This window comes from Echeneis naucrates, chromosome 24 (assembly GCF_900963305.1).
Source record: "Echeneis naucrates chromosome 24, fEcheNa1.1, whole genome shotgun sequence".
NCBI lineage: Eukaryota > Metazoa > Chordata > Actinopteri > Carangiformes > Echeneidae > Echeneis > Echeneis naucrates.
In genome coordinates, this window is record NC_042534.1 from 15,418,339 (window position 1) to 15,432,965 (window position 14,627).

A 14,627-nucleotide genomic window follows, 5' to 3' on the forward strand; every position below is an offset into this window, starting at 1 on the left:
ATATATATTAATATTATAATACAATATATATTACATCATATACTATATAATATCTAGATCAGCATAGATAAGTCTAAACAAACATTAGTTTCATTTTGTGGAGGACAAATGCTGAAAAAACTAACTTCATAAGAATATTTGTTTAGTTTAGCAAATACTTAATGTCAACATGTAGAGTAATCACAGCTGTAGTTTTAATTAAAGTGCAGTTGTTCACACTACAATTTAACAGAAAGCATTCAAACCCTGGACTCTCTTTTGTCTGGCCTTTATAGTAGAGGTAAGATGGTGAAAGTTTGTAAAAAAGCACCTAAAATTCTCAGACTGTGAGAAACAGGGTTCTCTGGACTAATTAAATCAACATTTAACTATTAGTCCTCAACTGGTTGACCTTCGGGAGGTTTTCCCCATGTCTGGCTTATCCAGAGTGACCAATGGATGCTACTTTACTATTGAGAACATTGAATCCAGCAGAAATGTTTTTGTTTTCCTTTTCCTATCCGTGGTATAGAGATCTACACATTAACACAATCCTGTCACTCAGCTCCGCATGCAGTTCCTTCCCATTGTTTGGTTTTTGCTTGGACAGATAGTGTATGTCAGGTGAACATGCAGAAATATCTCTAAATTGAAGAAGGGAAATATGACTTCAAGTTCCATAGTTGTTCCATGATATTTCAGTATTTCATATTCACAAATGTGTGGAAGATTCAGTTACAGTGTATTAAATTGAATGTAGCATAAGGTTGCTGTTACAAAACAAAAAAAAGGTAGACGCTTCATTTATTTGGCAATTACTCATTGCATTCTAGAACATACACTTCAACAAGAAACAGCAAAGTCTGGTCGCTCTCAATTTTTATTTTATTTTATTTTTATACAACTTTATTTTTGTTGTATTTTTATTTTTTTTTTTGCCAATTGATGATGGATATTTCTGCGGGGAGAAGAGTTTACTCAAGAGAAGAGCTTCTTTCATTGAAACTGGGCAAATCTGGAGGATACCACCCAATTCCAGCTGAGACAAAGGGGTGTTTTCTTGGTTGTTTGCTGGTGCAAAGGTGAAGGCCAGGAAATGGAGATATAAGCCCTTTCTGCCAGCATTTGTCATGAGAAATGTCAACTGTCTGTCCAACTAACATGATGGAGGTATTGGTGAAGACTCAGACAGTATACCATGAGTGCAGCCTCGTGTGTTTTACTGAAACCTGGTTGAATCCACACACCTTCCTGTGTGATTGCTTTGTGGAGAGAATTCAGTCATATCATAACACTACATGTGTACATTCCACCCAAGACAACTACTGAAGTTCAATGTTAAGTTCTCCATGAAACTGTTGCCAGGATACAGACTAAACATTCTAAGGTACTTGTATCAACGTCTGCTGACTGGATTTTGTTTTTTGTTTGTTTGTTTGTTTGTTTGTTTTTTATTTTTATTTTTATTTTTATTTTTATGAGCTCCTGACGATGTGAATCTATAAAGTTCTATCTCCCTATCTATCTATCATTTCACACATATTACACTGTATATATATATATATATATACTTATTTTCAAATGTGTCGCCCTGCATATATTACTCAATTACACCTCCCTATTGTGTTACATTTCTCTCTTTGTGAAACATAAACTAAATACTCATAAGGAAATGATCGTCACGGTGTATCAGAAAGTGTCTGATTTACATTTCTTTCTCGTGTTACACAGCCGCAGGTAGGACGGTGATTCGCAGAGCAGGAGCTCCGTCTCCCTCCCGTTGGCTGGACGGTACACGTCAGCAGTGAACGTGTTGCAGCCCAGATGTATCACAGCCCCGTCATCCTCTTCCTGGTGCGAGCGTGTTGACACATTACCCTTCGCCTCGGTGAGTCGATGGAAGCTAACTGCCAGTTAGCCTCAACTTTGATCACGCGAAACTTCGGTAAAATGCGCATTAACTCACTTCGCTTTTGTTCTCCCTCCACCCCTCCTCCCCTCCACAGGTGCTGAGCGACGAGCGGCCCACTCGGCAAATGAGCCGGTCTTCAAGAGGAAAAGACGACGATCCAGCGAGGGAGAGCGAGCCGTCGGAGGAGCGGCTGTCAGCCGGCGTCACGCGACGTTAGACTGTCTGAATTTGAGCGCACGTGGAAACTTGTGTTGCCGACGGGTTCGCGATGAAGACGCACGCGACAAGGTGAATGAACGCCGCCGCCACCGTCCAGTCCTCCGAGTCCGTTCGTACTCTGACAAAATGAGGTTTCGGCTGGTCAAAAAGAATCTGCTGGTCCTCCTGGGGGTTTGCATAGTGGTCTGCACTCTCCTGGCTTCTACGCGGGTGTTGATTGTTTCCGACAGCGGCGAGCGGAACGCGGCTCAGGTACACGGGCGTCCCGGCGAGGCGGTGAAGTTTAACTTTGCTTCGCCGTCAGAGCTGGCTCAGTCCGTTTACGCTGCCAACTTCAAGCAGTGGGTTCACAATGCGGACAGGTTTCCAGGGGACCCTCAGCTGGTGCTGGTTGTGCAGGTCCACAACAGGCCAGATTACCTCAGACTGCTCATCCAGTCACTGGAGAAAGCTGCGGAGGTCCACAGCTTCCTCCTGATCTTCAGCCATGACTATTTTTCAGAGGAAATCAATTCAATTGTACAAGGGATAACTTTCTGCAAGGTACTGCAAATTTATTTCCCCTTCAGCATTCAGCTGTATCCCAGCGAATTTCCTGGGCAGGATCCACGAGACTGCCCCCGGGACATATCCAAGGACAACGCTCTCAAAACAGGATGCCTGAACGCAGAACACCCTGACTCCTATGGACACTACAGGGAGGCTCACATCACTCAGACCAAACACCACTGGTGGTGGAAGTTGCACTTTGTGTGGGAGCGAGTGCACGTCATGCAGGGCTACAGTGGCTTTGCAATTTTCCTTGAGGAGGACAACTACATCTTACCAGACTTTTTCCATTTTTATAAGTCAATGATAGAGTTCAGGAAGAGCAGGTGCCCGGACTGTGACACGTTGGCATTAGGTAACCACAATGGGCTAAATGATTTTGTGAGACTGTCCAACAAAGTGTTGACCACTGGGTGGATGTCCACTAAACACAATATAGGTATGGCCATATCCAGGGAGGTGTACTATAAACTGATGGGTTGCAGTAATGAATACTGCACATATGATGACTATAACTGGGACTGGACTTTGCAGCACCTGTCTGGAACCTGCATACCAAAGCCCCTCAAAGTGCTAGTAGCACAGGGCTCCAGGGTTCTTCACACAGGAGACTGTGGTCTTCACCAGAAGGGGGACTGCAGGCCAGAATGGGCCTTGCAGAAGGTCGAGGAGGGGCTTCAAATGGTCAAGGCTAGCCTCTTCCATCAGTCTCTAGCCCTTAGTGGTGCAGAGGCAGTTGAGCACAAAGCACACATTAAGAACGGAGGATGGGGAGACATTCGAGACCATAGTCTATGCAATAACTACGCCAAACGTCTATGAATTCTACGTTCTTGGGTGTTTGCAGCTGCTTTACAAATGTGCCATCATACACAACATTGCAGGGGTTCTCAAGCTGTAATATGTTGTCTTCCAAGAAACTGAACCAAATGAAGTCCAAGCATGTTGTGTGTATGCAACTCAAGTTCAGTGTGTTTTTAAATCTTACATTTTTTAATCACCAAAGCTGCACAGGTGCCAAAGATATGGATGATATTTGTATCCATCTCTGGGTGTCTTTTACAAGCCAGTACAATAGGTTAGACTTACTGCACAGTGATGGAAAATAAGTGAATTATAAAAGCGTGCAGATAAAGACACAATGCCATTTCAATTCTTAGATGCACATACATTTCTGTGACTGGGGGCTCCACACAGTATGTCGTTTTATCACAAGCTCAGTGTGACTGGATGGTTACTTCCAATGTATTTGCTTTTAACGGTACGATTTTATGTGTAACATTCAAAAAGCACATGTAAAGTAAATTCGTATAGGTATAATCACAAAGCATATGACAACCTTAAATATAATAGAAGCTCTAGTTTTTAGAGCAGCCATTGTGCTTGGAGTTTACTGTTTTCCTGTCAGCATGAATTTATACACATATTTCAATTTGTTGTAGCCAGAGGTCTTTATTCTGAGGTGAGATTAGGCCACACCATTTACTGCACCAGTCTCCTACTCTGCAGTGTATTGATCCCTGGTTGCAACAATGAGAACTTGATATGTTTGATTTTACTTTTTTTGGTTGTCAGTTTGTATTTGCTTTCTGATAAAAAGTGACCTTTTGGAGTCTTGATCAAGATTGTGTAACAAGAGTTATCTGTGACACTGCATTTTTTTTATTTGCACCTTTTTAGTTAGGGATAATTTTAGGATGTTATACACAAATTCAAATAGAATGAATTTGCAATGGGTTGTCATAAAAAGGAACAAGATGTTTCCTGCTGTGGCATTCATTCGGAACGAACCTTTTACGCCGGGAAGCAATGAGAAAGCTGACATAATCACAATAATGCTGTTATTTCCTCAAGCAAAAGTGCCTTTTGATAATTCCTTTATGTGCAGGTATGTGTTTAGATGTTAGATTTTTAAATGTGCACTGATGATATTATTTTTGACAAAGTACTTAAATAATAATAAATTTGCTAATGCTGCGGGCTAGTGTATCCTCATAGATATTCTTGATTGTGTCTTTAATCAAAGAGATGTTGAGGGAAATGTGAGTAGTAATTACAGAAAATTCTTAGTTATATACTTTGGTAAAACTGTTGCCTTACTATGCCATCTTGCTTCTACTCAAGATAAGTGCCTTAACCTGAATATAGTGTATCTCACTGTGCCTTATGGAAATTTCAATGCAACATGAAACAAAAGTGATATTGAAATAAATTAGCTTACATTTTATGGTGAAAAGCACAATACATTCTTAAAGAAGGTGGCGAGGATGACCTAATGACCTAACACAAAAATATTCTTATAGTGATGATGTTCTCTGACATGTTGTACAGTATGCTGATTGTTTGATGAGTCCTTATTTGGTCCTTATTTTGGTAAGATGTACAGTACAGTGTTTTGTTGTATTTGCTCTTGCTCCCTCTGATCGTCACTTGAAATACCTGTTTATTGTACACCTAATGTTTGCCAAATGGGAAAATAAAAGATGCTGAATGTTTGTTTAGTCGTCGATTAAAAAAACAGCTCCTTATGAATCCTCCCCTTTTTTTTACATTTAGTTCCAATTGAGAGACTTTAATTAGAAGACTTCAGCTTTTAGTCATTACATTAAGTTAGCGAAACAGAAAAAATATGTTCAACAATCTGCTATTTCAATAACGACTAGTGACCTTTTGAGGTAATTTCTCTTAAAGTGAGTGAATGCTGATAAATTCAATCCAGCAAACCAAACTCAAATAACTGTGAGAATATTTGTTAAAATCTGGACCAAATTATTGTTATTTGGAGGGAACATCCAAGAACATATTAATGTAATCACAAAACATCTTGAGAGCATTTACAGGAGGATTAGTTAGACAACTCAGCCCAGAGGTCGTACCCTGACTAGCTTGACAGCTGTTAAAAATAGATATACCATATCTTGAATCAGACACCGAAACAAAAGAAATGATGAACTGGGATCTGAGGAATTTACCGTGTGAATGTCATGTGACCACAGCGTGTCCTGTCATTGGTTAACTTCTGTTCCCTGTTTATTTCCGGAAGTAAATTGTTGTTGGTGTCAGCCAGACTTTCCATCAGGACTATCAAACCCCAAGTCTTCAACGCCGCCACGACAGGTAAAAGTGTGCCCAACCGACCGCAGTCATTTTATTTAGCCCGATGTTCAGCCTGGCGTCTTGTCGTATCTGTTAATGTTTACGCTCGTAGATGTCGCCAGTGTTAGCCGTTAGCTGATGCTCTTTGTAGCTTACGTAATGGACTTTTTTCTTCAACAGACAAGCATAAATACATTTGGACATATATATGAACACCATTAAAACGTCATTAGTAGTAGCCGAAAGGGACATCAGAGGGTTTGTGTGAAATGTTCATTAACTTTGTGAAGGGGTAAAGGCAGTCCGGTCGGAGTGCTAATGCTGTTGCCAGCGATTTATAGCAACCGTATCGATAAAATGACGTTAGCCCAGATGACACATGAGCTAGCTAGTTACTAATGCCCTAAATAATACTTAAGTAATCTGTACTAGTCAGCCGAAGAGGCGGATCATTCCAGAGTGCACTAACAGCTAAAATAAAAGGCATTTATGAACTGCCTGTCACTGTCTTTCTGACTCTCCTCAGGAGCGCCCTCATCCACAGAATGGCACACTGGTTCCACAGAAACCCCCTGAAGGCAACAGCTCCTGTGTCATTCAATTTTTATGGAGTGGCAGGGAGCCCCGCTGCCAACAAGATATGCAAGTATGTTTATCTCCACTTAATATACAGTATTACCAATATTGTTACAATGGACAGCCTTCTTGCGCATGATGATGTCATGACCTCAACAACGGCATGCAATCACAAGTAGGCAAGCTTGTAATGGTTTGTTGGATAAAATCAGTAGGAATATTGTAATGATCTGTATAAATTAGAGCATACTTTCAGCAGTTGGATTTCTTTGACACATTCAGTGACCTTAGGACAACTCGGGCACGACTGCTGGAGATGTTTACTGATGTCACCTGCAATTCCGAGATCATGAAAAATGCCACAGATGCTTACTTCTCTCTCTTACAAGGTATGTATTCTCCCCAGAAATGTAATCAATGTTTTTTCTCAAAACATGTGGTAGGATTTTAATGAACATCAGTGTTTCCCCAAGGATTTAAGTCATAATCAGCGCTGTTGTCTACCTATCCATGTGTGCAACACCAGACCTGTATTTGTGAGCATTGTTGGAGGAATAATTGGGATTTTGGGACCTCAGTAGCTCTGGAGGGTCAGGGATCTGTTTGCAATGAAATCTATCAATTGCCACAAAAGGGTCTACATTATTGCTCAGGAATAAAAATAGCTAATATATCCAATATATTTTACAAACAACACTGGGTATTATCATTCTCAACCCAGCTGGTTGAGGCAGTCAGCCCCTTCCCCACCCCACCCCACCCACCATGACTCCAGTCCTGTCGGAGGTTTTTCACTGTGGAAGGTGAGTTTTTGCCTCTGTCACAAAGTGCTTGCTTTTTATTGGAACTGTTGGGTTTCTCAATAAACTAATGTACGATCTTGGCCTTACTCTAAACAGTGCCTTGAGATAATGTATATTACTGTGTGTATGTATGAATAGGATATTAAACGTGTAATATCCTCTATAATTTTTGTTTGGATTGTGAACTGGTTGTGCTGTTCTTTGGAAATTAATCATTACATTTTAAAATATTTACCTATTATGTCAGTATCTCATTAATGAACAAAAGCCTCAAAATTGGTAATTAAATTGAACTGTGTAGCTACCAGTGACATTAATGTAAAGCAGGACAAAAGGATTAACTACTAACCAACTAGTTCGGTTTATGATAGCTGCTTCCCTTGGACCCTACTTGCCTACCTACACCAAAGTAGATATGAAAAGTGATAAGCTCTCTTAGGAGAGACAGAAGTCTACTTTGAAGTGGCCAATTTCTGCACATACACTGTTATTTGATGGAAGGATTCCTGTGTATTATTTGTGGGTGTGTTGTAGAGTCCCCTTTAACTTGCTCCTAGCATTTAGGTGCAGGTTTACAAAGTTGAGACTTTGACACAGACACTAAATAACGCAAGATAAATTTTAAAGACACATTTCTAAATGAATCTACAAAATGTGATGGAACTGTGTTTAAATATTTTGCTCTGTATGAAACATGATTATACTGTATTGGCCTCATTAAAGAATAAGCAGATAGAAAGACAGCACTGCCATCTAAAGTAATTCCTCAACCTTTTGGATACTTGAAGCAAAATCTAGATGTTTAAGGGTTAAAGTCGCTTGATTATCCTATTAGTTAACATTCATACATTTAACAAATATAAGCAGAAAATGTATTTTCATACACAAAGTTGCATGTAATTGCACTGAATTGTTCCTCTTTGTTTGTCTCAATTTTTTATTTCTTTTTAATTATTATTTTGCTTCGCACCTAACCAGCTGCTTATTTTCTTTAAACATCACTTTGACATGCATCAGGCTTTATCCTGCCCTTGGATGGAACTACACAGGAGAACAAGATGAGGTTCATTCAGAACTTCAAATGGACTGACACCTTACAAGGAAACACACCAAGGTAGAGAGTGTGCTCCATAAACAAAGATATCACAATCGTATTTGTACAATGACGTTAATACATAAGCTAAGAGCTAGCTCCCATCATTCTAAGCAAAATGCTACAGTACATGTTGCTACGTTAGGGAACTTAAGAAGAGGAATTCTGGATAGAGTTGATCATTTTCCAAAAAATCGAAAAGCATGACATCACAAGAAGGAGCAGTATTACTTTCATTATTTGTGAGTGACACCCATGTAGTTTTAAAGTAAAATTGAACATTGATAATTATTCTGAGCCCAGGACTTGTACACTTTATCCACTTTATTAGACACTGATAAAATTTAATATAATCCAATATAAATGTATGCTATAAAAGCCAATTTTTACCGATGTTCAATTTTTGTTGGGTCGTTAAGAGTGAGTTATATGTCTATTACTGAGATCAAAGGTGGTGTTATACTGGACAATATTATGCATTTACACACATGTGGGGGAGGGGGGTCACAATGTTAGACACACCACAATATAATGCTGATCAACACAACACCATCTGTGAAGTTGGTTAAAATGGGTAAATTAACACCTTGAGGACCAACAAAAGACCTCTGAAACAGAGTAAGAGCAGTAGTACAAATCTTCTAAAGGTGTCCCTAATTAATTGGACACTGTACAGTGGATAATGTTACATCAATCTGCATAACACATTGTCTTCTGTTCCTCCCAGTGCCCAGCAGGATGTAGTCTTTGAGCTGGTCTCCATTGCCTTCAATGTTGCTCTCTGGTATACCAAGTTTGCCTCGAGATTAGCAGGGAAAGAAAAGTATGTGATTTTCTATATTTTTGTATTCTTTCATGAGAAATCATATCATGTAACTTGTGCATTGCTTTGTTGTTGTTGTTATTGTTGTTGTTATTATTATTATTATTATTATTATTATTATTATTATATATCTGATATTGTCACAATTTCCTGTTTACCAGTATAACAGAGCCAGAAGCGAAAGATGTTCACCGCAGCCTGAAGGTTGCTGCTGGAATATTCAAAAACCTCAAGGTGAGGTGCCTGCCCTGGCACGCATGCCTTGTCCCAAAGTTTTTAAAGAATTGCGGGAACAAATTACTCTTGTTTTGTGCTAATATATATTATTTTTATTGAAGAACTAAGTACTCAGTTTGCTAGCATCAGTTTTGTTTTCTGTTAGAACAAACGATCACTATTGTATTCCACTGCTAATAAGAACACAAGTACACTTGAGAAACTCTAGTGACCACAACAATGATGTGCTGCTTAGCAAGTTTGTGTTTGTGTCTGTGTTTTAAAAATGTACTTCTATTTATAGCTATCATTCCGATCAGCCATTTACACCACATAGCAAAGAGTGATAAATATTTAAAAGGCCAGAAAGTCAAGAGAGTGATGGTGAATAGAAAAGTAATAACGCAATAGAACTGAGCTTCTCCTGCTTTCATTTCAGTCATGAATTCAAATGCTTGTTCTGATTAAAATAAAAACTGCTCCTGGAACATATTATTTGGCCTCTTACTGTTACGGGGTCAGATGTGAACCACGAACAGTTTTGGGTTGCACCAGAAGTTCTAAATGGTTAGGAAACACTTGATTTTAAAATGTTGGAACCAGAGGATTTATTCACATGGCCTGAAACAACAGTTCATCCTGCTGCTGTTTAATGACATCCACAGCACAAAACCTCCATAAAAACACAAAGGACAAGTTTTGAAGTAACTAATTTCCATGACTGTTTCCTAACAGGAGGTTCACATCCCTCGCCTCATCACCCCTGCTGAAAAGGGCAGAGACCTGGAGCCCAGAGTGATCGATGCATACATCATTCAGTGCCAAGCAGAAGCACAGGAAGGTGCAGCAGCTACATTTTCAGCCACTATAAAGCTTTAAAAATGTTTTATCCTTCAATAGAAGTAGCATGTGTCAGATATGTGTCTGTAATATTAGTATACTTATTTTTATTTCCCTGTGGAAACACAACAATATCCATGATATCAGATATCATATAGTGTTCAAGTCCAAAGCAGAATGGCCCAATCAACTGAACACACAAGATAAAACAATCCAGTTGGGATCCTCCAAGACATGACAAAGGATTGCAGATCAGGATTTAGAATACTTATATAATATAATATAGATACAGTACAGGCCAAAAGTTTGGACACACTTTCCTATTCATTTGAATGAGAAGGTGTGTCCAAACTTTTGGCCTGTACTGTATCTATATTATATTATATTATATAAGTATTCTTATATACTGTACTGTATATATGATCTACTATAATATAAATAATAATCATGAAATTCATGCTACTGTCCAGTTTATTAATGGTTAATTTCACAATCACTCATTTCCATAGTGACGATTGCCAGAGCAATTGAACTGAAGCACAACGCCACACTCATTGCAGCGCTTTCCTTTGAAACAGCAAACTTCTATCAAAAAGCTGGTAGGTATTTCTTTTGCATTTGTGAGATTTTTGTGAATTAGGCCAGTTACGAAGACATTGACAAAACAGGCTATTAAAGTACATTCTTTCTGTTTTTAGATCACACACTGAATACTTTGGAACCAGAGTGCAGCAGCAAGTGGAGGAAGTATCTTCAGCTGAAGCAGCACTTTTACATGGCTTATGTAAGTTCACACAGTTTGCATACCTTCCTTGACGATATTAAGACCAAACTAACACAGGCCTTTTAACATAGTTTTGTATGCAAAGAGGACATTTGCATAATTGTTTGTTTATACTTATTGCATTTGCAGGCTTACTGCTATCATGGGCAGACACTGCTGGCAAGTGACAAGTGTGGCGAGGCTATAAGATCCTTACAGGAAGCCGAAAAGTGTACGTATGTTTAAAAAAATAAATAAAAAAAAATATCACTTTTTTGTAATAATTGGTGCCATAAGACCAACACAACACCTCTGAGAACACACATAGAGATGGGGCAGCAAAATGGTTACTACAAACTATTTAGCATTATAGATCAAAAGCAAGTTAATTGTTGTATAATATCACATTCATTACCAACAGTTACATTTAAAGGAAATGCATTGAACCCCACAGTTCATGCAATTTCATGACAGATGTTTCCTCTGAGTTTGTTTCCTGTCTGCTGCTACAGAATTGAGAATTGAGACTTGTTTTGCATTCATACCAAGATGTTTCCCTGTAGGTTACTCCCGAGCTGAGGCACTGTGTAAAGAGTATCGTCAGACCAAAGGCCCAGGCACCACAGCCAAACCATCAGAGCAGCTGTTCTTCCTCAAACTGGGCGGCCTCATTAAAAACACACTGGAGAAATGCCAAAGAGAAAATGGCTTCATGTGAGTGAGTCAGGGCAGATGCACATGCTCACTGCTGTTGGTTGGCTGCAGGAAACCTTAACAAATTTTAACACTACACACACAACAAAACTCAAAAACAGCTGCTGGTAAGGACAATAATATCAGACAAATTGTTACTGACAAAAGTTATCTGTATTGCTTTCACCACTGGTAGTCAAGGACAACTTTGGAGTTCTGCACTTGTGCATCCAGACTACAACGCAAGCCTGGAGTTTTAGCACTATAGATAACCAGCCATAAAATGTAATAAGAGATTTTAGCAATCAATTAGTAGTAAGCAATAGTAAACGATTTTAAAATCTTAGTGTGGATGCAGCCTCAGAAATAATGCAACATGCTTTGCAATAGATGCTTACTATAAACAAAACATTATACTCCTCCACAGTTGCAACACATTTGGATGCTAAATAAATCTCTGAAACCTCTGTGATATATGCAGCAGATAGTGACATTATCAAAACTTCAATATCTCCTCCTCAACATAATTTCTCCCTTTTTGATTGAAACTCTGGATTTGCTCCTTCAGATACTTCCACAAGGTCCCAGCTGAGGCACCACAGCTGGAGTTGAAAGCGAGCTATGGCCTGGCTGAGCCAATCCTGTTCGAGCTGCCGCCCCTCAGTGAGCAGTGCACTGCTGAAGTCTATGCCACCTTTGACCTAACCAAGGGAGCCAAAAATGACAAGGTACCGTGGCTCAGCTGAAATATGAAAACAGAAACAAAATAAAGTACCCTGAATGTGTTCTTCCATATTTACTGATATTGCTGCTTTAACTTTAGGCAAAACCCAAGGAAGAAGAGGTAAAACCAATGAAGGAACCAGATCTGAAGCCTCAGAAGGACACAGGCTGCGTCATCTCCTAAACTTACTACATCGGTTCCAGCTTCATGCTTTAGTATCAATCATAATGATGGCATTCACATTTACTTCCATTCCTTTTCCCACATCAAAATGCATTTTTTGTGTGATTAATTTCTGTTGGCTTACATTTATACGAAACTATGTATAGAAATGGGGTATAGCAGCCATTATCATTACACTTAAGCCAGAGTCAGTTAAACATCATCGTATGTGGCCACATCTACAAAAGATCTATGACATATAACACAAAAAGCATAACTATAAAATCAACCTGAGACAGGTTTTTCAGGTTAGTAATTAGGTCCTGTTCATGAATAAGCCTTGTGGGTATTGTAGTTCTATTATTGACAGTGCCTTTGGCTGCAGACTGCTCACTGTCTATTGTACACAAGCGTAGCCTGATGATCGATGACTCAAACAGTGGGAATTGGCCTGTTACAACATACTGAAGCACCTCAGGATAAAGACATAGACAGATTTTTTTTTTCCTGGATTGAATATTTAACATCTTGGAAGAGTGAACATAAGAAGTGCAGTCACACAATCACCTTGTAAACTAAAATACTTACAGATGCTAGGGTTAAATTTTGAACTGTGTTCAGAGCTTACTTGTCAAAGAATAAAACTGCATGTGTTTTTGCTGATGCAGATTTTATTTTAGCTGTAGCAGTTTACAGTCAATAACTAATTTAGCTCGCCTGATGGATGTATTCTAGTTCTTTTTGTACATGTCAGCTGTTTTCTACTTTTACTTTATGTAAACATTATTCCTGGATAAGTCTGAATCATTCATTAACATTATGGTTTCCATTTGGGAATGTTATCCCTGATTGTTATAATTTATTTCTAGTCATTTGTAGTGATAGGTTGGTTGATAACTTACCACACTCATGACTGTAGAATTCTATGAAATTTTGGGTTATATGTTTTCGGTGATGTTGATTTTCATTATGTTTTAGTGGCTACACCAGAGCAGCCACTGTGTGTATACGATGCTTACTCCTGTAATCTGTTCTGTTGCTGAAAGTGCTGTTGTCAGTAGTAGACACAATGTATGTGCTTATGTACAAGAACTGATGTTGTTCTCGTCCTTGAAGACAACGATCGGGGCAGTATGAACTCACTGTTAAGCAGAAGTTGCTGACATTGTCAAAACTCTCCTACTTAATGCAGTTGCATCAGCTGAAGGATGACTATCAATTGCCGGAAACTGTATAAACTGCAATATAAGACTCTTACTCTTCATATATACACTACCTTACCTGAGCTATATGAGACAAAACGGACAAGCTTAACCTCCTCATTACACATATTCCACTACTGCACATTGTATTCAGTTGTGCAGGGATTTTATTTGATTGAGATTCTTCTTCTCCTTGTGGTCTGATTTGGTCTGATTTTGGTTTTAACCAACATGTTGGCTTATAAAGCCTTGAGCGGTGCATATAGAGGAGGTGGTGTCAAATCATCACCATCATTACAGTGAACGCTCCTGTAGCTCATTATACGCCCTCTAATGGTGTCCGTCATGTACAATGTATTTCAGATGGTATTAAATCATTCAAAAGAACTCCATTCTTCCTTGTCTTATTTTTTTGTGTGTGTGTATATATATATATATATATATATATATATATATATGCTGAGGGCCTCCACATATTTCATACATATACAGCACAGGCCAAAGGTTTGGACACACCTTCTCATTCAAATGAATAGGAAAGTGTGTCCAAACTTTTGTCCTGTACTGTACATCAGATTTAAACACTTGTAATATAAGTATACATGTATTACAATTCAAGGTCTACAATTACTGTGCATTGTGGATTTGTTTCCTGCTACAAATTGAATTATGTAAAATTGAGTTCAGATATTAATGAGCTTTCTGTTTGGTTTGAGCTAAACCTGCTACTAACAGGTTATCTTGGCCTCTGCTTGAAATTATATTTTTAAACTTTTAATCACAGCATCTGCTATAATCCTGTACAATTTCAATACAATGTAGCAGTTTTTCTTCAGTCCATATGTCTGTAGGTCATGGGATACATCCTGATACATATTTCACTGAGTACATAACTGGAGACATTATGGCTCATACACAAAGTTGGCAATAAACCTTGACATTCTACACACAGAAACAAGTCCTGCCCCTTCAGCTCA

General features: G+C 38.8%; 2 protein-coding genes across 2 annotated transcripts; both read left to right on the forward strand.

Annotated features, from left to right (window-relative positions):
* Positions 1 to 1,818: 1,818 nt before the first annotated feature.
* LOC115037654 (alpha-1,6-mannosyl-glycoprotein 2-beta-N-acetylglucosaminyltransferase-like) lies at positions 1,819 to 5,168 on the forward strand. The gene is made up of 2 exons (XM_029496332.1): positions 1,819 to 1,867; positions 1,986 to 5,168. The coding sequence occupies exon 2, from the start codon at positions 2,237 to 2,239 to the stop codon at positions 3,479 to 3,481; it is 1,245 nt and encodes a 414-aa protein (XP_029352192.1). The 5' UTR covers positions 1,819 to 1,867; positions 1,986 to 2,236; the 3' UTR covers positions 3,482 to 5,168.
* Positions 5,169 to 5,675: 507 nt separating this feature from the next.
* LOC115037655 (BRO1 domain-containing protein BROX) lies at positions 5,676 to 14,031 on the forward strand. Its single transcript, XM_029496333.1, has 13 exons — positions 5,676 to 5,776; positions 6,282 to 6,401; positions 6,614 to 6,720; positions 8,152 to 8,248; positions 8,955 to 9,050; positions 9,212 to 9,284; positions 10,002 to 10,107; positions 10,616 to 10,705; positions 10,805 to 10,890; positions 11,020 to 11,101; positions 11,433 to 11,583; positions 12,131 to 12,290; positions 12,386 to 14,031. Exons 2-13 carry the CDS (start codon positions 6,301 to 6,303, stop codon positions 12,467 to 12,469), a joined length of 1,233 nt encoding a protein of 410 aa, XP_029352193.1. The 5' UTR covers positions 5,676 to 5,776; positions 6,282 to 6,300; the 3' UTR covers positions 12,470 to 14,031.
* Positions 14,032 to 14,627: the final 596 nt, after the last annotated feature.

What these genes read in the sequence shown, in the direction of transcription:
- LOC115037655 (XM_029496333.1), top strand. Translation starts at nt 6,301, where the DNA reads ATGGCACACTGGTTCCACAGAAACCCCCTGAAGGCAACAGCTCCTGTG. An exon ending in GCTGCCAACAAGATATGCAA is followed by an intron (nt 6,402 to 6,613) that starts GTATGTTTATCT and finishes TGACACATTCAG; the next exon opens with TGACCTTAGGACAACTCGGG. An exon ending in CAAAGAGAAAATGGCTTCAT is followed by an intron (nt 11,584 to 12,130) that starts GTGAGTGAGTCA and finishes TTGCTCCTTCAG; the next exon opens with ATACTTCCACAAGGTCCCAG.
- LOC115037654 (XM_029496332.1), top strand. Translation starts at nt 2,237, where the DNA reads ATGAGGTTTCGGCTGGTCAAAAAGAATCTGCTGGTCCTCCTGGGGGTT.